The sequence below is a fragment of the Catharus ustulatus genome, chromosome 2 (genome assembly GCF_009819885.2).
Source record: "Catharus ustulatus isolate bCatUst1 chromosome 2, bCatUst1.pri.v2, whole genome shotgun sequence".
NCBI lineage: Eukaryota > Metazoa > Chordata > Aves > Passeriformes > Turdidae > Catharus > Catharus ustulatus.
The window spans coordinates 20,133,119-20,156,656 of NC_046222.1; the positions used below are offsets into that span (position 1 = coordinate 20,133,119).

Consider the following 23,538-nt stretch of genomic DNA (forward strand, 5'->3'; position numbering starts at 1 on the left):
TAGCCTGCCTTCATCTGGCAGCCATGGCTCCCCGGGACTGCCTGGACCCAGGAGCGGGGGTACCGCGGGGCCCCTAGCCCGCATTCACGCGGCAGCCACGGCTCCCCGGGACTGCTTCCACCCAGGAAGGGGAGTGCCGCGGCCCCCCAGCCCACATTCACCTGGCAGCCGTGGGCTCCCGGGACTGCCTGGACCCGGGAAGGCGGGTGCCGCGGCCTCCCTAGCTCACATTCACCCGGCAGCCATGGGGCCCCGGGACTACCTGGACCGGAGAGGGGCGGTGCCTCGGGCCCCCTGGCCCACCTCTACCCGGCAGGGGCAGTACCGCGGGCCTCCGGGCCCGCCCCCGCCCCCAGCCGGCTGCTGTGGCACTTCCGGCTCCCCCCACGGCTCTCAGCTCACACTTCTGGTTTGTCAAATTTCACCACTTTGTACATCAGATAAGGCGCTCCGGACTATAAGGCGCACTTCTGGGTTCAAGGGAAAATTTTAGTCAAAAGGGTGCGCCTTATAGTTGTGAAATTACTGTATTTGCCTCTATAAATCCGTTCCAAATTTAGTAAGCATTTCAAATGTCAAGTGTTGGAAACATATTTTGCTACTCTTGTTTCCTTCAGCTCAGCATCCAGAGTTTGTTGCTGGCTTTAGTGCTTTCAGAATCATAGGCCTGGACAAACAAATCTCCTCCTACTCAGGAAGTTGAAAGGTGTAGTGAGGGAAGGTAGGAATTTTTTTTAGACTTATAGTAGCAGTGATAATGGGACCCAGGTTTCTTGGTAGGCCAGGTCATTTGAGAATGCTGCAATAGAGACTCACTGTGGGGTTGTCTTCTATGCTGGTAATGCTTTCAGTGAGCAGAGCATCCAGTTGCAGTCAGATTTGGAAATGGGAGGTGATGTCACCTGTGGCTACAAACAGCAACCTCTTGGGCAGATTCAGACAGTACTTGCATGGAGTTCTTCCTGTATTTCTCTCTACCTCTATAAAAAAATAATGATTTGAATGGGTGAATTGAAACATACTTTATTTCCTTGTTATTTTTTGGATGTTGTGTAACTTTCAGTTTCTTATTTTTCCTACCTATGTCTATATATTTCAAACTTCCATGTATTGGGGGATTTCAAATGCTTTAAACACTGACTAATTTTTATGTCCTACTTTTAAAAAACTTTGTTGTGAGTTGTCAGAGTTTGCAACATGTTGTTTGAGAAACTTTGTGCAGTTTTCAGTGACTTGGATATATAGGTCTCTCCTGTGCTTGAACACCAGTGGTATGAGGTGCACTAGATGGTGTTTGAAGGCAGGAAGAGGGGAGAGCCCCATCAAGTCAATTTCTTGCTGCCAGTTTTAATAATGGGCTTATTTTGCATTAGAGTTAGTCCCTGTGGTAGCAAAAAGCTTGATTTGGGATGTGCCTTCCAGACTTCACTGAAGTTTGTAGAATATGCATGGGCATGAGCTTTTCAGATGCTCTTTCAAACCATACTTAGTCAAAAATGAGGGTAAGTTTCTCTGCTTTCAGCCTCTGTGGCATAATTTTCAAGCATCACTTGTGTTTATCATATTTTGAATTTTAAGAAATGAGGAAGTTTAGGAGAGAGGTTGGAGGTTTCTGGAATTGCAGCAATAACTATGTTGTGGTGGGGCTTCATTTATTTAATTCAATAATGTAAGTACCTTCTGGTAAGGTAAGAGAATTTGGAAAACTACCACCTAAGTACCATACCTTCAAATTGCTTTTCCTTCTCAGAATTTTATATCTTCTATATCTATATTGTAGCCTGTAAAATTTACCTAAATGCATGGAGTTAGCCTCTTGCATCTCGTGTATTTGTGATTGTGTGGAACAGGCCTAATATTTAAAATTGTGTGTTTGGTATAGTCCTCCTTGAAACTGAGAAACAAGGGAATCCCCCTGAATATTTCTTGAGAAGAAAAAAGTTCTATTCAAGATCAGGTGGTATGTGGATTCTTTAAATCAAGCAAATGAATTCTTTGCAAAGTTGCTGTATATGCTCTTCATAACTTTGATATACTTGGTCAGCTGCATTGTTTCAGTGTCCCATTTTTTTAGTATGTTATCCATTATAACATAATCGGGTTTGTTGAAATCTGCCAATTTTGTTTTGTTTCAGTGGAGATTAAGTGCCAACAACAGAAAGCCTTCCACAAAAGGAAAAAGGCAAAAGGATTGCAACAGACACAGCTCTAATGATGAAGAATCAATTGGGTAAAAAGTCATCTCAAAATTAGTTCATCTCTGTTTACATAGCCAGAATTTCACAGCGTTTCTTGAAGATGAGTGTCTGTCTCTAGCTGATTATTTGTGTCATGCAGAGATGGTTTTCAAGGTGTTGGGTGGCACACCTTCAGAAAATCATGCTACAGTGGTCTAATGGCAGCTGTAACCTTTATTTTGTGTAATTACAGCACAAAACTGAAATTAGAATGAGAATGCTTACTAGAGGAATTACTGCTTGTTAACCTGTTTGAAAGGTGTTCATTTCTCTCTAAGTGTAAATTGTCATTCTAATCCTATATATCTTTAGATACTTAAGAAGCTTCCCAGAACTCTTATCCATTTTTGTTCTGTAGTCCACAATTGTTAGCCTAAACTTTATCAACTCTTTAAAACAATTACAAAATCCCTTTAACAATATTGGTGATTAGTAGTGGAAGGAAGTAAAAGAAATTAGAGCTTTTTCACCTCTGTGTTACTGTCAAGGCACTTATTATGACTGCTGATGTGCCACTTCTTTTTTTCTCTGTTACCAAGAGCAAATATCTTGGTTTCTTTGAGATTATGGTAAATTATTGCTAGGCTATTATAAGATAGAATCATCATCTGCAGAGTTGTCAGCTAGGTAATTGTTCTAGCCAAGAAAATGTTGAAGGTGTAATTTAGTCCCAAATGAACCAGTAGTCTTCTTGTCTCATTTTGTCTCATTTTGATCACTTTCAATTTAATACAAATTCGAATGAATTTGAGACAGTGGTTCCAGTGCACTGGTGTGTGTACACAATATGATCATTGGGTAAGGAACCATATCAAGCAGATGTGATTATTGTGTAAAATAGAGGTCAAACATTTTGTCCAAAGAGGTATAAACAATTAATAGCTTTTGGTCCTGTGGTTTATAAGGAGGGATAATTATGTTCTTGCCTGTGAAAAGCAATATGAGACTTGTCAGGAGCAGCTAACAGCTTTTCCATAATATTTTTTTTGTTTATTCCATCATTACATGCATAAGTATGTTTTCATTACCTTCAGTTTTGGGGAGGTAAATGATAGACTGTGGTAGGTACTTGTTTTTGAAACAGAAATAATTCTTTGGTTTTCCTTCGCCAAGATGCCTCCAGTGTTACTGCTATGTAAGTTACTTGCTGGGTCTGCTGGTGTAACTTGCTTTTAATGTATGCTTTACTTTTTTCTGTTTAACACATACTTTAATATTTTGAAATGTCCTTTGCTTGAGTTGCTCACTTCATTCTGTGGACAATTTAACAGATAATGTATGGATCTGTGTCCCAATCATTGTTTACAGATGTACAGGCTGGCTTAAGTTTAGATGTTTTTCTGAAAGAACCAGTACTAATGACATGATTTTCAAGCAATGCTGCCAGAGGCCATACCCCTTTTAGAAACGGAAGCCATTAAAAGCTGTTACACTCCTCTTCTGCGGTGAAGGTTAGGTCATAACCGGTTAAAAACTTGAGTCAAAACCTGGTGCCAGCTTAGAAGTGATGCCTTGGCCTGGCGCTGACAAGTGTATGCCATTGACTTCCTTATTTGTTGAAGGTTCCTCTCCTTTGCATAGATTCCCAGTGCAAAGCTTGCTTCATGGTATGTGTGTGTGCTTGAAATTATAAGATTATTTTTGCTCAAGTACTTGCCTGAAGTCTATAAACCCCATTTAAATTGAGGGAATGGGGAACGTTACAAATTCACTTCCAAGTAACAATCAGTATACCAAATTATAGGGGAGCCTGGGACCTGTTAAGGTCTGGCCTGATGTGTGATTGAAGGATGTCAGACCTGAATTTTCAAGGTGGCCAACAAACTATAGGTAGTGAAATTCTGCTTCTTACTCCTTTACCTCCTGCTGTGAACTTTTTGTCATTATGTTGTTTAAGCACTCAACATTGGAACATTTTCTGTTATCTTTAGAAGTCTTGATCATACATGGTCACAGTGTCTTTATTTTAATTGTGTGTTCCCACTGGACTAATTACCTTGCTGTTTGAGCTGAGCCTGAATTTAGTAAAATTTCATTGTGATATCATGTATTGGCGAAATAAAAAAAAGTCATTTCTTTGAGGTGGAACAATGAAAACTGAAAGAATTGAGCTCTGGGAAATTGATGGCCTTGGTTTGTTTCTAGTCAGGAGAACTGTATTCCATAGAGAATAGCACATTTATGTTGTCTCATGATCCCCTGGAATAGTGATTTTAAAACATATTTTTTAAGAAGTAGCAATTTTCTTGTTCACATCTGCATATTGCTGGGGCTTATTTCTATGATTGTTCCCTTTTTGCAGGAAAAAATACCATTTAGTTACTTTAAGGTTTGAGTTTTAATTTTGAGTCCTGTTGGAGGAGAAGGGGAAATAGCTGTCTTGGTCTTTCATTGCATCATCTCTTCTGGCATCCCAAGAGCTGAAATGATTTCAGTTCTTTAGTCTACAGCAGCTGGCCCTCTAAAGTAGTTTGAGTGTTTCTTGTCTTTAGGGTGGAATTTTAAAGCACAAGAGTGAATGTCTAGTTTCAAAAGATAACTTGTACAAATTTTCTTGATGATTATTACCTTGAAATTTTCCTTAACTGCTTCAGTGGCTGTGAATTTTCTTAACGGCCTAAAAATTTCCTGTGTAGCTGAATTTTTACTTGATCACATTTCTTAAATACATGTATTCTCTATTTCCTTAGGTACTGCTTATTTATTTCTTACCTCTAATGTGCATTACAGTGGCCAAACCACAGATGATGTAAAAGTCTGGTTGCAATAAGCTCTTCTGAGATATTAAACTGTGATTCATGTGTGAGCTCAATGTTTTACAAATCCAGAAGAAAGCCAAAACTTCTGATTTAGTGGGGATTTCTATAGGAAAATAAGTCTCTTGCTTCCTGTGCTAAATCAAGAACACTTGCCAGACTTGGGATGTGCTCACTAAGCTGCTACAGTTGAACTCCACCATTTAAGACATTAATGTTACTAAGCTGGCCCTCTGTGTTCACTTTCTAAGCTTTTCAGTAATTAAAGCATATCTTGAAATGAAACTCCAGTCTCTGGATCCTCAGAGTGTTTAACAAACCTCTCTGACATCTACAGTATTTGAGGCAGATTCTTGGAACACTTTTTTGCATTAGCATTCATAAACTATACACAGAACTAGGTGCAAGAAAAGAAAGGTGAGAGCCTTTTCCAGACTGCATAAAACATTCTGGTGCACTGCTGTGCTTTAGGTTGGTATTCAAATCAGACTGACTTTGCACATGTGACTTTGTATTGCTGTCACAGAGCCAATGTCTCACTTGATAAACCATGGATTGTTTTCCCAACAGCTAATTAGGACCAGTCTGTTACATAATACTTTGTCCTGTGTCTGTATCTTTGGCATCAGAGAGCCTTAAGTGGGTTTTGGGGTTCTTTTTTATTGGTGCCTTCCCCCCCCCCGCCCATCTTTTGAGATAAAGCATTACCTCTTTTCCACCAGTTTTTTTTATGGGAAATTTTTGATAGAGGCTCAGACAGTGAAGGAAACTGCCTTCAGGTCAGCATAAGTTACTTAGATTTGAAAAGGAGCCATTTAGATTTATTGTGCATTGTCTAGGTAGTGGTCTTCAAAGTGTGGTGAATTCTTGGAGACAATTCATTGGGGTACAGGAAGGAAATCTTTTTGTACAATTACAAAGTGTTTGTATTATCTTCTGTTCCTTTTTAAATTTCTGTGCTTTATAATCATAAAAATGAGGTTGGAAAAAAACTTTTAAGATCAACCTGTCATTGGTACTTCTCTGTAGATTTCAATTAAATAAACTTTGTAGAAGGTACATACATGCTCAGAATACTTGGTGCTAGTAGGAGTGTGTGATTAAAACATTTTGGAGATTGCTGGTCTGGGAAAGGAGTAGCAGAGCTCTAAGAGAAAGCAGCTCATGGCATGCACGTTATGGCATTCAGGGGTGCAGAGATCTCATCAGGTTCACAGCCATCCACCACTTAAGGGCACGTTGTCCAAGCTATGAGTAGAAGCGTTTGTCTTTTCAGGGTCAGTGTCTTGTGAATATGGTTAGGAACTAGGGAGAGGAAATCGCAATGTCAAGTTTGAAAGAGCAAATTAAAAGGCTTATGTGGAACATCTACCTCGAGTTTGTGGTGTTTTGCTAGCATGACGATTCAAGCATGTCTGTCCTTCAGTGACAAAAGTTTCCATGCCATGCCTGTATTTGCCACTAGGCACTGTGTAACCAGGCTGCTGAGCTGAATGCAGTGTTGTCAGTAGGACAATTACAGCTGCTTGCAGAGTTGTAAACCCACTGAGGAATAGGAACCCTTTGCTTAAGAAATGTTACTGTAGCATGTGTGTTAACAGCTATGTGAGTAGTAAGGTTTTTTTCCTAGCTCTTAAAAAGAGACTTGATCTGCAGTGAGAACAATTGGGGTTTTTTGTTATGCAAGACATGCAGTAGGGAAAAACCCAATTCTCACTTTAGTAATCTTTAAAACCCAATTAACCTGAACTTCAGTGTCTTTGTAGGACCAGCACTTGGAAAACAAGTCAAGTTTTTAGGGGTTTGAAAAGAAAGTAAATCCTGACAAATCTATGGTCTGTAGTGCTTATCAGCTTATAAATTCCCTAAGCTGAAGTCCTGCCATTAGGTTGCAACCACCTTATGCAGCACTACAGGCTGGGGAAAGAGGGGCTGGAAGGATGCCTGGTGGAAAAGGCTTTAGTGGTGCTGGTGAACATGAGCCAGAGTGTGCCCAGGTGGCCAAGAAGGCCAGTGACACCTGACCTGTGTCAGCAATAGTGTGGCCAGTAGGACCAGGGCAGTGATGGTCCTTCTGTACTTGGCACTGGTGAGGCCACACCTTGAGTGCTGTATCCAGTTCTGGGCCCCTCATTAAAAGACAGACATTGAGGTGTTGGAGCGAGTCCAGAGAAGGGCAGTGGAGCTGGTGAAGGATCTGGAACATAATTCCTATGAGGAGCAGCTGAGAGAACTGGACTTCTTCAGTCTGGAGAAAAGAAGGCTGAAGGAAGACCTTATTGCTCTCTAGAACTACATGAAAAGATGTTGTGGTGAGGTGGGTGTGTTGGTCCCTTCTCCAAGACAACCAGTGCCAGGACAAAGGGACATGTACTCAAGTTGGGCTGAGGAGGTTCAGGTTGGATATCAGGAAAAAATTTTTCTCTAGAAGAGTGGTTAAGCACTGGAATAGCCTGCCGAGGGAGATGGAGTCACCATCCCCAAAAGTGTTCAAAAGTAAGTCGACATGGCACTTGGAAGTGTGGTTTAGGAGGTACGGTGGTTTTCAGTTGAAGACTTGTTGATCTTGGAGATCTTTTTCAACCCTTATGATTCTGTAAAAGACTGTCCAAATTACTGGCCATAATGCAGAAATAATTCTTTATGTGAGGACTTCAGTACCAATATAGCAGAATTACCAAAGTATCAATACTTCTTTAAAGAACTTCAGTGGGGCATTTTACTGACTTTGTAGTTAATAATTCTAAGTAATTTGTTTCGCGAAATAGAAGTAGTTGGAGATTTGTAATAATGCCTTTTTTTCTCCAGCAAGATCATAAATAATGTGCTATATGGGAACAAATAATAATCATGGTTTAAAATAGATGACACAAAATGAGTGCCTATTTTCATATTCTGCAAATGGTCGAATGTGCACTTTTAGAATAGCTTGTAAGGCCGTAGTGACACCACTACCAACACTTTGTAATAAAAGATGTGCCAAAATTTCCATTTCACTGTTTCTGTACTGAAAGTTTATCTCTTTAGAATGGCTTATGTTTATGTTAGTCATTCCTGACAGAAGAAGAAACCTTGAAAGACTGTCCTGATCAAAAGATGCGTTTGTGATTGCTCTTCTCCAAAGACAGCTGCTTTGTAAATTGCCAGGGCAATGACCTTAATTCTACATGGTACGATGGAGAGACAGCAAACTCATGGAATATCTTTGTTGAATTCATGTGACTTAAAAAGTTCTCAGCACCTTATTATTAATGTATTGTTATATGTGTGGCAGGCAACCCAAAGTTATCTTGACGAATGTCCTGAGGACGAAAATAGGAAGAAAATACACGCAGGCGCACTCTAAAACTGATGTTAATTTTTCTGATGCTGGCAAGCTGCAGTCAGATCAAGCACCCTCATCATCTGCTGCCAACATAAAGATATGGCAGATTTTAAATCCTACTCTCCAAAACCTTTTTCTGTCTAAAAGGTATGTTGTCTTTGCCTCATGTCACTAAACAAAATAATTTTCCTTGCAATTATTTCTTCATGAGAAAATGTTCTTTGTTGTACTGCAGCTGCCTTGTGCATGAACTGTATTGAATCTGACTTCACTGATTTCACTTGTACCTGGTTCCTTTTGATAATTATTGAGAGAGATAGTGCCAGGTATGCTGTAGTGTTTTTTCTGATCAAATGTCTGTGATGGTCCTGTGCTGTCAAGACCAATTAATTGTAATTTAGCCATTACATTTTCAAAATGTTTGGCTTTTTTTTGTTATCATGTAAAGAATACACTTTAATGTAACTGCAACCCTTTTCTCAGGGAAGGTGTCGAGGTGTATTTTCACTGTTACTGCTTTAGACTACTCATGAAAATAGGAAAACTGGCATAAATGATCAGAAGAAAAGCATATCAAGTCCAGTATCTTTTCACCCCTGTAAGCAGTGGTCAGTTGTACATATTCAGGAAAAGGTGTGGCTAGAGTGAATGTTTTATTCCTTGGGTTTTCTATCTGAGCTTCTGATGACAAACAGTTTAGGGGCTTCCTTTATTGAAGGTTATATCCAGTCTACATGTTTTTCAGTATTAGAATTTTCCTCTTTAAGGTTGTATCACTTAATTGTTTATCCCAAGGGTTTCTGCAATTGTGTCTGGAAAGTAGTCTTCCAATGAAAAGCAAATTTACATCTTGGAGCAAGAGGAGATCTGAGTGTCTCCAGACAACTGGAGTATGCTCTGTGGATGAACACAGACAACAGGAGAATTATGCAGTCAATGCCCAAAAGGTAGTGTTATTCAAAACACCTTCAAAAAGACCATAGCCTTACAACCTAATGCAAAGTAAATTACAATGGAAGTGGTAGAATTTAAATCCCAGTCTGAGAAAGGAAGTGGATATGGGCTGTACAACAAGCTGACTGCTGTGACATTGTATGAAGTAAGTTGAGTTGCTCTTAAACATCATGTGTGTATTCAAGTGGGAGTTGCATCTTTATATTTCTGCTTGGCTTATTTTTGATGACTGTCTGTTTTAACACCTGGGGGTATTTTTCTGGGTCTTGCTATTCTGCAGAGTGCCGCCTCATAGTTGAGGAGTGGAATAAAATCTAATGCTACCTTTTGTGTACATGCTACTTTTCTACCTGTTCACTAAGTGCTTTAGAAAATTTGCTCTGTTTTACTGGAGGCTTCTTGTTCACAGGAAAATCAAGATTGTTTCTTCCAGAGTTCTGAGAAATGTGTGCAAATACTACATGAAAGCTGTTTAGAGATAAATATTCACCAGTTTTTAAACAATACCGCATGATATGTTAGAGGCAATGCAGTGTACATAGTATCTGGCTAAGGTAAAATTACATGGCTAGTTTGTGCACCCTGGTCTTACTTTGTGTTTATCTGCACTTCTTGTATTTGAAGTTTTTCAATAAGATTTTTTTTTTTGCCTCTAAGGGACTAAAAATATTGATGTTTAATTATCAAACCTCTAGGATACATGAATTTAACAAGAAGTTTGTTTCTCTAGATTTCAGCGCAGTACTTATGATTTACTGTTATATGTATGGCAGGCAACCCAAAGTTGTCTTGACGAATGTCCTGAGTACGAAAATTGGAAGAAAGTACATAGACAACCATGTTATAACTGGTGCAAATTTACCTGCTGCTGACAAATTGCAATCGGGCCAGCTACCCTCATCAACTGTTGCCAACCTACAGACATGTCAAATGTTAAGTTCTCCTCATGAAAGTTCTTTTCTTTCTCAAAGGTATGTTACTCACTGCTGATTTTGCCAGTCTTCCTGAAATGACACAACTTCACAATGGAAACTAATTTCCCTGAAAGAACTGTTGTTCTACTCTTTTCTTGAATCAGGAAACCAGTTTCTGGAGTGCAAATTAACAAACTTCTCCAATGAGCCATTTTAACATTACATTTGTTCTTGGGTTACTGGACCTGGTAAAAGGCTGCTTTTCTTTCTTAGAAGGAATTTCTGTTTGCAATGCATCACTGTTTTGATTTGGGAAGAAACACAAGTACTTCAAACTCATCCAAGTTGGTTTTGTGTCCAGAACCAGAATCTTGCTTTCCTGTTGGTGTTAAAGTGTTCTAGCATGATTTATAATAACTTCTTTTGCAAAATATCTCCAAATTCCTCTCTGTGATAATTAAATTTTTTTCACATTAACCTGTTGGTGGTCTCAGTGTTCCTAACAGGCTGGCTTTGGTTAAGGGCTATTTGTGTCCTCTTAGCAGTTAACATCTACTTTTCATCTTTCTTCCTATATTTAGGTTGACTGAGCATCACAGTAATGTTTAACATTACTTGGAAAAATCAGATATTAGAATTAGACAACATCTGTTTTGGTCTAAGGTGGCAGTTGCATTCAAAGTAAGCTGTCTCCTTTTGTCTATTATGCCTACATCTTTGCTCAACAGCAAATTTTCCACAGGAAGAAACAGCAGGAAATTCTGAGGAAGACGGTAGAAAGATGAAGAAGAGAAGAATGATGTGGGGTTTTTTTTGAAGGCATAAGTGATTAACAGTTCCCAGGTTACAATTGAGAAAAGTCAGTCATATTCCTCATTCTGATACATAAACATCTTAACTGAAGTCAATAGCAATTCTTTTTCTTTTTTTCCTATTGGGTTGCCCATTGCTGCTTAAATTAACCTGACAAAGCTTCAATTTAAATGAGATTTAGCGAGAACAGTTTATTAGGCTGTCTTATTTTAAAGTGTCATATTTGTTGCTAATGATTTTCTGTAACTTAAGGCTGGCTGAAGTATGGGGTGTTTGGATTGTTGCGAGTTTAGGTTTTGAAGGAGAATAATAAAAGCTCTCCCCTTGTAAGTGTTATGCATATATGTGCACATGATCATACAGAGAGTTTTGTACCATCAGAGTAGCTAGAATGCGTGCTTTGTATTGCTAAAAATTGTGCTAGTCTTGTACTGTGGAAATGTTAGGTCAAGTCAAAGAATTGTATGTCATCAGAACAGGGTGATAGTAAGTTAACTTATCTCTACCAGCTAGAACATAGTGCCAACTCTCTCTTTCCATTCCTGCTCTTTGTGTTACAGAATTGGTGGAATTTTGTTGCTTTAGTGCAACCCAATGTGAAATGCATTTATTTAAGTGAGCGCTGACCTGTCAGTGTAACTAATGAGTTTGAGGTACGTTTTAAATGTGAAGAAACTTGAAGTGTTTACAGTATTTGTTTCTCATGGTTATTAAGAACACTTTACAATATATATTGCTATAGCATCATAGGTGATGCATATATCTGTTAAGAGGTGCATTTTAAACTGAATTATCAGCAATGCTGGAATTGAAAATAAAATGTGCAGGATTTGTGTATAAAGCAAATATGTTTAGGAAAATCTATCAGGTGAAACAGCCCTATTTAGGTGCTTTCTGTCATTAAATGCCCTGAATTGTGATGTTGGTGTAAAACAAATGCTGAAAAACACTTGATAGTTTTGTATGGTCCCTTAAGATGGTCAAATCTATACAGCTGTTATGCATACAAATATTTTAATTGGGAGAGAAGCATGGGTTCCAAAATAAAATTTTCTGTATTGATCTGTCTAGTCTATGGAAGACTATCTTGTTCTGCATACAGAATGAACAGTAGCACTTACTGGAAATTCCTTCTGTATGTGGTCCAATTCATGATTCTTTGTGAACGGAAAGATCATCAGTAATTTTTTCACAGTGCTCATCACTGTAGTATTGGAGCACTCCAGAAATCTTTGTACCGAATTCCCAAAGAGCACTGATACTCCAGTTTGCAGACAGACCACTACAGAGCAGTCATCTGTTCCAAAAGTGTTCAGCAGTTTTGGTTATCTGGTTAGAGGTGTCAGGAATGTTTTTTGCCATAGTGAGTGATGATTTTTGGCAGTTGAAGCTTGGCTGTCAGTGATATCAGGCATTGTGATGATCACTTAGCTCTTTGAAAATTTGAGACCACAACATTCTGAGTAGAACACACTATGGAATGATGAACACAAAATCCATTTGGATTAAATAATGTAATCCTCTTCTGTTTCTTACTTTCTGTCTCCCATCCATCTCCACCACCTTTAAAGTTACTGTATGAGGCCCTTATGAGAAGGAATTTCTGGTTCAAATAATTTCACATTTTGGGGTCCTACTCAATGGATTCTATCAGTAGTTCTTAATCTAAGTTAAAAATATGCTACGTTTCCACCATATTCATTACAAAAGCAAGGATAGTCGACTGACTATTCTCTCTTTCTTTTTTCTTTTTTTTTTATGTGTTCTTATTGCAGTCATTCCTTGCAGCAAAATAATGTTTCAGTGTCTGATCTCAAGCATGTCAGATTCTCATACTTTGCTTTTTAGAAGCATCTGTTTCATTAAAACTGTCAGAGTATCTGTGTATTTCCATGACTGGACTGAATTTGTGTTTCATTTGGCAAGGTCCATGTGTTTATGGATGAGGCAGAAGTTTGAAGTCTGACCAACTCTTGTTTCTGTTGGGGTTTTTATTTCAAAATTAAAGATAAGTCATAGTTAATATTATTTACAGGTCTGAACGCTGCACTAGAAAGACAGATGATGAACTGTGTAAATTGACCAAGGCATCTAAGGAACTACAAAAACCTAACGCTGTCACTTTGAGAAGACAAGAGCTGCAGAAAAAAGGTCTGTAGTGAGCAGTCATTTGGCAGTTAAGTATGGATTTTGGAGAGTGTTGAAATATTTTCCTTTTTTACTCTAGTATTTTGAGGACAGCACAGAAATAAATCAAGATGTTGCACACAGTGTATGTGTTTCCTCAGAATGCCTTTTTTTTTTTTTTTTTTTTTTAACAGATACAGTAAAAATGCCTGGTTTTAAATAGGAATAAAGCTATGGTGATTCAAATCTGTGGAAGAAAAATGAGACTGTGCAGTCTCACTGTGTTATTATAATCTTTATTTTCTAAAAATTCTTATAATAAAAAATGTAATCCATTAAGAATCCTCAAATGGTTTGTGAACCCTGCTAAAATATTAATGCTAGACAATATTTGCTTTCACTGCTGAAGAATTATGACCTCTTTGCACATTCTCCAGGGATAATGTGCTGTCTTTTTGAATGCTGCTTACTAATATTTGCAGACTACAACTGGAAATTGAGACTATTGCATTTGTCAGAAGATAAAGAAAGACTATGAAATATAAAGGGCTAATTTTTGTTTGGAAGAGAGCTACGAATTTGGTCATACCCTTGACTAATTATACAAAAATAGTATTAATTTCAGGGCATGTGTATTGGCAGCCACATACAATTAATAAAGAACTTACTGTGGAGGATACCTGCTTCCATGCATTTTTATATAAAGACAGACAATATGAAGAAATGTAGAGGTTAAGGGTAATATGTTAAATTACTTTTTTTTTTGTGACACAGAAAACAAGCACTTTGGTGAACGGGAGAAGAGGAGCAGACACATGAGCAGCACTACTCTTAGTCAGAAGGAATCAGGCTCTTTTGCTGAGAAAAGGAAAAGAAGATACAGTGGTCATATTTCTGATGATTGTAATGCACATATTCCACGAAAGTCACTTGTATTATCTGTAAGTTGCACTTCATTTTAGCACACATCCACACACACCTCAGTAGCAGCATCCCAAATTAAAGGATTATGCCAATAAATAGGATTTATTATAGCAGGTATTACCTGTTGAGGGAAAGTAGTTTAATGATGCATCACAAGGAGTGAATAAATGTTCTTCTGTCCACATCATCACAATGTGCTTATTGTAGTAGAAAGGTTGTGAAAGGTAAAACTCATGACTGTTTCCTTAAGACAGGAGCATGGATTCAAACAGTTTTGAAAATAAGGCATCTAGCTTACTTAAGTGAAGCTTCTTTCACAGATGATCTAGAATTAGGGACTAATTAGGGGCATTAACAGCAAAACTGCAAAATATACCTGAGGTTATTGAAATCTTGCAGATGTCATCTTTTTGCTTCCTTCTCTAGTCTGGCGTATTATTCTCTGAAGTTTTCTTGTTATCCATCATTAGGACTTGGAAAAAACTCAACAAATAAAAGACTGAGGCAATGAGTCACGTACAAAGAGTGATTTATATTCAAGCAGTTGAATATAAACAATAAAGGTGTCTCTGTAGTCTTGAGATTTAAACCCTACAAAGACAGGAGGTTACCAAATCTGTTAAACCTGGTTGACTAAGCCACACTTCTGGGAAGTAAAGAACAGCACTGATTATTGGCCTCACCATGTCTGACACTGACAGGGCTGCTAAAAATCAGAAATAGTTCCTTTTTAAGCTTGAATAGGGTCATTGTAACCTTTTAAAAGCTTGTCCCTCATTCCTTTATGTAATAGTAGTCTTTGGAATATGAGGAGGGAGAAATTATCCTGAATTGAGCATTAAATGTCACTGTGTTAAGCTGTAATGATTTTTTTCTATCAAACAACTAATGTCAGTGATCACTGATCTGAACCATTGATAAATGTCAAATAATAAACTTGCATCCTGTCTCTGATTCCTGTTTTTAGGAAAAGCAAAGTTTGAGTTCAACTCAGTTTTCTGGCTGCAGAATACCCTGTGAGGATGGACAAGATCACAGATCTAATCCTATTCTGGTAGACTCTCCAGCAGAGAGAGGCTCTAAAGACACTTCTATGCACAACCACTTAAGCCTTGCTCACAGCCACACAGAGGACTCAGCCTCAGAGTCTCATTCCAGAAATTTGTCAAAGAAGCAGCTTTCTGCTGCCACTGAGGATGTGATTTCACCACAAGTTAGTACGATCAGGAAATTAAAGATGGACAGATCAGAGTACCTGAGCGAGCTGCGGAACAGAATCTGCAGGGGTAATCAGCAACTTGTTTCCATTGACCCAAGTATGTACTGTATCTGTGCTGATGACAATTACTGGTGGTATACTTAGGTACTAGGAGAACTCGAGCATAACTGGCTAGTTGAGACACAGGGAACAAAAGTTTGAAGACAGCCATCCTGTTGTTTGTAATGCATTGTGCAGGTTAGAGAACAGTGCCAGGATGTTTTACCTGAGAAACAGGATAGGCAGCAAGACTCTCGGATTCCAATCCTCTTTTTTCAGCTGATTTTGTGGCTATAGAAAAACTGAGCTTTCACTTTTTAATGATGCTAAAACTGAGAAAAATTACTGTCTTCTTTGAAGCAGCTGTGCTGTGTTCTACTTCATTTAATAGCTAAATAATTTTGAGGATCTAGTGTATGTAAGGTGTTAGTAAAGACGCAGAGCAGTGTTTGTTGTATGCACACAGATCCTGACTAGTTTGAGCAGTGTACTTTGATATCATGTACCACAAGAAAGAATTCTTTACTTGTCTGAAATCCACAAGGAATTAAATATTCTCAAGTCTATAATTTGTAGTATATAGACACTTCTTTCTTCCTTTTTAGTTATCCTTTCCAGTGATGATGAAGATGGACCTTCTGAACCCCGATGCACAGAGCTGATGCAGGATAATACCACTGAAGCTAAAGAAACAGACCAACAGTCTGACTTCTGTTTCTCAGCCAGGCAGTCAGAAGATAAGATGAAAAGTCACACAGAAGAGGTAGTCGGTTTTTGGCCTGTGTATTGTTTTGGCAGGCTTTTAATTTATTTCTGTAATGTTTGGTGTAGAAAATGATTGCTGATTATGGTGCCAACCAGCAGCAGAAGCTGCAGTAATTTATTTCACAGGTAGAATACTGGAGTCTTCAGAGAATATCTCTGGTTCTGAAGCTTGGGTATTTTTGCTACACACAATTCCTATTTCCTATTTTGATAATAAACATTTGGAAATATTTAATACCAGAAAATAGGAAGATCAAATAGTAACTTGAGGTAGAAACAGACATGATAAAGATACATCTGTGGAAAAATTTGTTTCCGCTCACTGTTTATGTTGGTCATAGTTTCTTTTTGTCATCCAATCCTCTGTTGTAATTCAGTGCTTGTAGAAGTTCAAGGATCTTCATTGACAGCAGACAGAGATAAGGTGAAGTTCCCTTTCCTATGGGCTAACTGTAGAACTTGAATCTAAAAGTAGCCATAAGGATTGTTTGCCCCATTTTGTACTTGATTAGCCTTTGGCTCCCTGATTTGACCTGGACCTGAGTTATCTCTGTTGTCCTGAAACAAGTCGGAAGAGTCATTGCTGCCTCTTCTCACACATGAATCAATTCAATCATAAACACTGGAGCTTTGCTATGAAAAAAAGGGTATTATTTTGTTGCTCTGTTGTTTGAGTTTTTAGAAGTTTAGAACTAAGTCAAGAGCACAGATTGTGTCTTGGTAATGGAGGTGTAGCAAGATACTGTTAGAGCCTTAAGGAAATTGTCAGTGATGGATGTAATAAAACTAAGAGCTTTTCAATATGAATTTATGTGGAAGCTGCCTTTGTGAGTCAGTTCTTACAAACATGAAGGAAAAGTATTTCTGAGGTTACAAGAGGGGTGTATATAACAAGTCCTGTAGTAAATACACTTTTTTTTTCAGTTTTTAATTGAAGATAAATGTCCTCTCAGCTTACCTTCTGGAAGCACACCTAGAAAGCAGACAAACCCGGCATTGGATGTTGAATTTGATAGACTACACGTTGGGAAATTTAAGTGTTTATCAACAGGTCCTGCTAGGGTAAGTTGTTCTATTATGCTATTTTGTGATTATTTAAAAATTCTGGTTAAAGGAAGTCAGTGATACTTAGTGTGGAGGCACAGAGTTCTTGTTATTGTTGCGCTAAATTCCTTTGGCTAGACAATAGGGTGTGTGGTCCATTGCCTTGTGCGTTTGGATTGCTGTCAGTAGAACAGCTGATTTTCTGTGGACGTAGTTGTCATGTGTAAAGGTTCTGTGTAAATGCTGTACTGGAACACAAGTCATGCTGAGGAAATTTCAATGAATTCTAACAGAAAACAGCAACCATATTAATGGCCAGTTAATGTCACTTAAAATAAAGACGAATTACTTTTCTCAGAAATAATTGTGTTCTGATAAAGTAGTTCATAATGATCAGAGTTCAGATATATACTATGCTCTTGCCATTTAAACAGAAAATTGCTTGCTTTGTGGCTTTAGAGAGCATAAAAACAATACTAAAAGCTTTAGTGTTTAGATAATGTGCTACTCACAGAGTATAGAAATGTAAGTGAAGATGTTTTTTAAATGGAGCACCAGCTCCAGGAGTTTCAACAGGTTCATTCTGTATATTGCAACTGAAAAGGAGATGTTTGAACCTGCTTATCTTCTTTCATCTTCAGTAAGGCATTTTGAAATCTTGGATTGTAATAACAATTTCAGCTTCTCACAAAGTAGCAGTTATATTTCATGTAAATTTTCTAAATTAATAGGCAAAAATAATTTGAAGGATGAGTTGAAATAATTTTAGACTCAATGCTGTTAGGTGTAAAGTAGAAATTTTCCTTGGGAAACAACTTTGTGCCTACTAAGGTGCCGCAGTGGAAACCTCTTTTGTTAATATATATATAACCTTTTGTCAAAGAAACAATAAAGCGTTTTTCATTTAGCAAAGTGTCCTTAACATAGCAGCAGTGCAAGTGGAATCTTTAAAGGTCTTTAATTCAAATATTAATGTAAAGTAATACCAGCATAAAGTTGAACTATTTCTATCATTTCCTTACTGCAAGCAGTGCATCTGACAGTTTCTCACAGGTTGCATTAACTCTTTCTGTCCCAAGTGTACTTTTCCCTTCTTTTTAAGGAGCCTGTATGCTGTTCTGCAACTTTGTGCTTATTTCTCAGTGCCTTGCATCTCTGAAAGTTTCTTGCTGTCATCTAGGTTCTGCAATGTCTCTAGGAATGTTTTTAGGTTGTTATAGGCAATATGAATTCTCAAATTAAGCATATTGCACTTGAGCTTAATGGTGTTTTCCACCCTGAATGATTGTATATTTTCTGTTTATTTCACTATAAGGAACGATGTGCAGATTTTTAAAAATCTATATACTGTTTTAGTCAATTTGTAAAATGCAAACTAATTTATGTTTTTAAAAACCTTATTTCAGTTCACAATGAAAAAGATTGTGATCCCATTTCAGGGTAAGAGAACTTTCTTTTCTTTAGCTTTTTCTTAATTATATCTTTAAAGTATTGCATTAAAACACTGAGTATGTATTTCTGTTATGAATAATTTATAGTCTTTCACAAAGATATTAGATAGTATCTAATTAGATAATAGAAGATAACTTAGTATCTTCTTGTACTTTAAAGGTGAATTTGTAGTTTTAATGGCTTGCCTCCCATATTCCTGCATATTTTAGGTGTTAACTATAGTAGATATGACTATGAATGAAACATTGAACTTTTTAAATTAGCATTTTAGATCCTTAGGTTTACAAAAATGTATGAATAGACTAAAGCTAAGAGGAATATAACTATAGATTTGCAGTCAGTCAATTTTCCAAGAGGATGTGTGGTAGGAAAAGGTTTATGAGCAGTTCTAAGTTGAGTTGACTGAAAGCAAATAACAGTGTTCTTTTTTCCATATTTTTAGGATATTTACTGTAGTTATTTTGAGAAAAAACCTACTTTTTTCAGGAAGATTTCTGCATGCAGGTGTTTAGATTTTTGGGTTACAATTTGGTAACTGCATTTTACACAGTTTGAAACTGACTTAAATATTGTATGTTATGGAATGCAAGAAATAAAATGTGAAAGTAATGTGCTAATACACTCTGGTCATACTTCTCAACATGTAATTACTGTAACATGTGTGACTATCTATGGCTGTTAAGAGCATGGTTTTTTTGAATTCTGTTTTCTAGTGTCTTCTAAGAACATTCAGCTGACAGTGGATACACTGGATCTGAGAAGATTTGGCTGGTGGAAAAGTGATGGTGACCGTTCTTCAACAATTATTTTTCTTTGGTTGTCTGTGGATTATGTAGAAAAGATCGAAACACAGATGGGAAAGTTAGTTACCAGCGAGCCATGTGAGTAATTGTTTTCTTTAAGTGCAATGAAGAGGTCATGTCAGTAAAGTGCTTGTTTTACAGCTGTGTTTTTTGAATGCAGAGGAAAGCCTATAGCATTTTAAAGATCACAGAATAGAAAATATGCTGAGTTGGAGTCCAACTCCTGGCCCTGCACAGCAGGGAATGTGAATGTGAAGATGCAAGGCATCTTTTAATATTATGTTTATTTGCATTGGTTACATTCTTGTTGGAGAAACTGTCAGGAGTTTCCATTAAATTTCTGTTTGACTGCTTTACACTTCTTAATTTTAAATAGCAATGTGAATGTTGTGACATGTTTTTAGAGACCTGTTGAAAAAATCAGTGGTGGTTTTGTGGATTGTGGAAATGGTTGCTGTGATTCTGCTCTGCTGCCTTAGTATGTTAATACTAGAGGAAAATATATCATGGTGGATCTGACAGCCTGAGAGGGGTCAGAGGAATTTCTCAGCCAGGAGAGTTAGAAAGGACTTTAATAAGAAAACAAGGATAGGCTGTGCTGGTCCATGCTTATGGCATGGCCAGACAAGTGCGCTGACCAGCAAAGTATTTAAATGTGACTGGTCCTTATGCCCTTTACCCTCTCTTTGCCCATAATACTTCTTCCCTGAATTACCTGAATTTGCTTCCTTTAGGTCTTTCCTTAAACAACCTATATTTAGTCCTGTGCAATCCCACAATGCTCTTCCCCTGCATCCCATCATGTGTACTATACATCTCAGCAGCAACCCCTTTCAGTCCAAAAAGCGTTCTGGCATTCAGTTATCTTAATGGCTTTTGGGTCTGGACCTTTGGGCTGAGACTCTCTGGGACAGCTCTGGGGACACACACTGCCTTGGGGACAGATTGTGTGTCTTCCTCAGTCCTTAATCTGGATTCCTACCTGCCATTTTGCTCCTCTGGGCCTGTGGAAGTGGGGCTTCTGGGGGCTGATGGCCCCTGTGATGAACCTGACAGGGTGTTGTTTGGGCTTCTCCTCCTGCCATTGTCTCCAAGTTCCTTTTTGGGTGTTCAGACAAGTTTCTGTCACATAATCTAATAGTTAATATTATCTATTCTCTCCTTTTCCCAGCTAAATCCAATGAATTTGTATTTTTTGAACTGTCTCAACCACTCACAGAATGGGAAGAAGACAGACTGACTGAAGTGATTACACGTGTCAGCAAGAGGAACAGAGCTCCAGATCTTGCTGAGTTTTTGTCTTTGAAACAAGCATTATCCTTGCTTAAGGATCTTTCTCCTGAGGAAAGCTCTTTCATGACTTGTAATAAGTATCTATTAAAGCAATACATGCCAAAAGAGAATACCTCAGATGCTTATGAGTCTGTAATTCAGGTTAGTGGATAGCTGTTGCTTCATTCATCACCACTGGTTGTCATTCATGCATTTGAGTACATTTTAGGTCAACTTTCTTTCTAATTCATAGCTCAAAAAAACCCAGTCATGATTGCTCCAAAACTTGCAGTCAGCTAGATTGTGTCCATAGAGGGATAGACCTCAACAGTAAGTGACAAGTACCAATGCTTCAGATTGATTCATGTTGTGTAAATTTAGAACCACAAGGATGTTCTGCCCTTGTGGTGTCTCTAGGGCGCAGCAAGCAGGAAGTTAATCAAGTAATGGAACCGTTTTTTTTAGTTGAGCTGGAAGTGCAGCAGAGGAGGAGCTGTGTAGATGGCTCTCCAGACGACTTTAGATGTACTTGTGGGGTTACCACAGCTTGAAAATGCTGAATTATTCCTCTGACTGCTGGGGAGATGAGTAAGTGCAAGTCCATGTGTTGTCTTGGTTTAATCTCCTGAGTAAAGGCCTAAACCCAACTCCATGTCATTGTCACGCAGAAATTACATCTCTTTGTTTCCACCAGTAAAAAGCCAAGAGACAGCAGATCAAGCTGACCCATAAAACTGGGGTAGGAAAACTTTTTAAAGGGAGCCAGGCAGCTCAAATACGTCTTGTTTTTAGGCAAATTGTTCAAGGACTAGATTTTCAAACCTTCCAAGCATATACAGCTCCTAGTAAGACAGTCTGATACTTGTTTCCACTCTTTCATGTTTCTTCTCCAAAACCATATCTGGTTGACTTGGCTGAATAATGCTTGAATAGTTTGAGAAAGATTATGAATTAAGATCTGTCATTATTTTTTAAAATACTCACAACATTTTAGTTGTCTTAGCAATGGCATGTTTGCCCAAATACCAAAGTTTATACTTTGGATCTCCAACAAGAATACTCTTTAGTGGTGCAGGGTACTCCTATGGGTTTTAGACTTGGATTTTGTGTGTTGTGTTTTATATATTAAGCTGTATAAAGCTTTTTACAATTGTTTGTGTTTTTCTGGTAGGAATCAAAGCTAAAAGTGATCAGGCCCAGTTATGCCCTTGCAAAGAAGGAGAATAGTGGCTGCTATTCTATCTATTTGTCCTCTGCACTGAATGAAGAATGGAAAGAAGTAAGAGAAATGGGAGCAGTTAAGAAGTAAGTGTATTTCATAAAAATAAGAAAGGGAATATTTAAAAGCCCTCACCTGCCATTCTCTAGTTGATTTGAAAATGTTGTATGAAAGACACTCTTCAAATCTAAAATATCAGCAAATATCGGTGTAGTTACCTGTTAAAAGACAGTATCAATGTGCTATAGCATGACAGTCTCCCAGAAATTAGAGCAAATCTGGTCCATGACTACAAGGTCATCTCAGGGGTGCATCAGCAGGGGGGTGGGGATCTCATGGGTTCTGTCAGTATCCATTTAAGTCTATCTTAGCAAAACTTATTAACAAGCTAACTTTTTATAAAATCTGAATAATATATTCTTTTACTGTTTTGTCACACTCAATCTTTTTATAACCATTTGTCCTCAGGTATTTCTTCACTTTTTGTGTAGTAGTTTTTCAAATGCTTTGATCAAAACTACAAAAACAGTATGAAGGCAAAAATCAGTCTGCTTTTTGTAAGTTTCCATCAAAGTTTAGGGTGCATTGGTGTGATATTTCTTTTGTAACACCTAAATGTTGGAGGAGGAAATGGCCAAGTTTTGAGAACTACTCCTTTTCACAGGTTCTCTAGAAAAATCATCTACATATAAGACAGCCATACTCAGAACAATGCTATGTAAAACAGTTTGTCACTGTTATGACATGGTTTGTTTTCTAGTTTAATTGTTTATCCACCCCCACCTGCAAAAGGAGGACTGGGAGTCACAAGAGAAGACCTAGAGTGCTTAGAATATGGAGAGTTTCTCAATGATGTTATCATTGATTTCTATCTTAAGTAAGTAATCTCAACCCTTCTTATATTCTTCACATTCTCTGGGGCATGATGTGGACTTGAACATTACAACAAATACTGGTTGCTAAATATTTCAGAAGTAACAATGTCATGGATTGGATGTTGGATATTGGACTTTTTAAAAAAGCTTTTTTGTGTTCTTAGCAGTTCCATTTATTTTCATTGCTTTTGTCCCTCTGAAGAGCTGTGATAAAATCCAGACAGAATAACTGTAGGAAAAATGCTTATTGGTGATCGTACAGAAGAGTAAGTGTTAAGTAGGCAGTTGAAAAAAGTAGAGGGTCTGTAGTAGTATTTTATTTACTAAGTTTGTATGAAGTAGAGCATCCTCTATTTTGTGCAATTTTGGGTATTCTGATGCAGATCTGCAGAAAGGAACACAGCTGATACATCTTGAGGAAGTTGTGCTTGACTTAGTTATTCCAAGCCATCTTGCTAAAGTTGCTTGTGAAAGCAGTTTTTCAAGAGCTGGCCTTGTGCCCACCAGTCCCTAAAGCTGTGGTTTATTTTCACTCTGCTGACTTTGACCTAAGAAGAATTCGGGATCTTTAGAAGCTTGGCAGCAGGAATTGCATTTTATTTGGCATCCAGATGGGTGCAAGAACTGTGAGCAATAGGAAGACTTGTTTAGAGGATAGGAAAATGAAATGTGTAACAGTGTTTCAATGGGGTTTTACAGTAAAAACCCTTGTATTTTGCTCTAGCCTGGAACTAAATAATGCATCATGGTCCTCTGAATAGCTGTAACTTCTCAACAGAAAATGAAGATTTAAATAAAAG

At 37.8% G+C, this 23,538-nt stretch overlaps 1 protein-coding gene across 7 annotated transcripts in view; it reads left to right on the forward strand.

The window, feature by feature from the left end:
- The window catches only part of SENP7 (SUMO specific peptidase 7), a 47,090-nt gene that overhangs the window by 4,980 nt on the left and 18,572 nt on the right, over positions 1–23,538 (forward strand). For 2 of the 7 annotated variants that reach the window (XM_033051669.1, XM_033051670.1), the window contains exons 3-15: positions 2,136–2,230; positions 8,268–8,465; positions 10,046–10,243; positions 13,035–13,150; positions 13,901–14,067; positions 15,018–15,366; positions 15,914–16,071; positions 16,998–17,135; positions 18,524–18,557; positions 19,283–19,450; positions 20,544–20,806; positions 21,816–21,949; positions 22,624–22,740. In XM_033051669.1, the coding sequence (XP_032907560.1) occupies positions 2,136–2,230; positions 8,268–8,465; positions 10,046–10,243; positions 13,035–13,150; positions 13,901–14,067; positions 15,018–15,366; positions 15,914–16,071; positions 16,998–17,135; positions 18,524–18,557; positions 19,283–19,450; positions 20,544–20,806; positions 21,816–21,949; positions 22,624–22,740 (2,135 nt within the window). The other 5 variants (XM_033051671.1, XM_033051674.1, XM_033051673.1 and 2 more) reach the window with 5 other exon arrangements.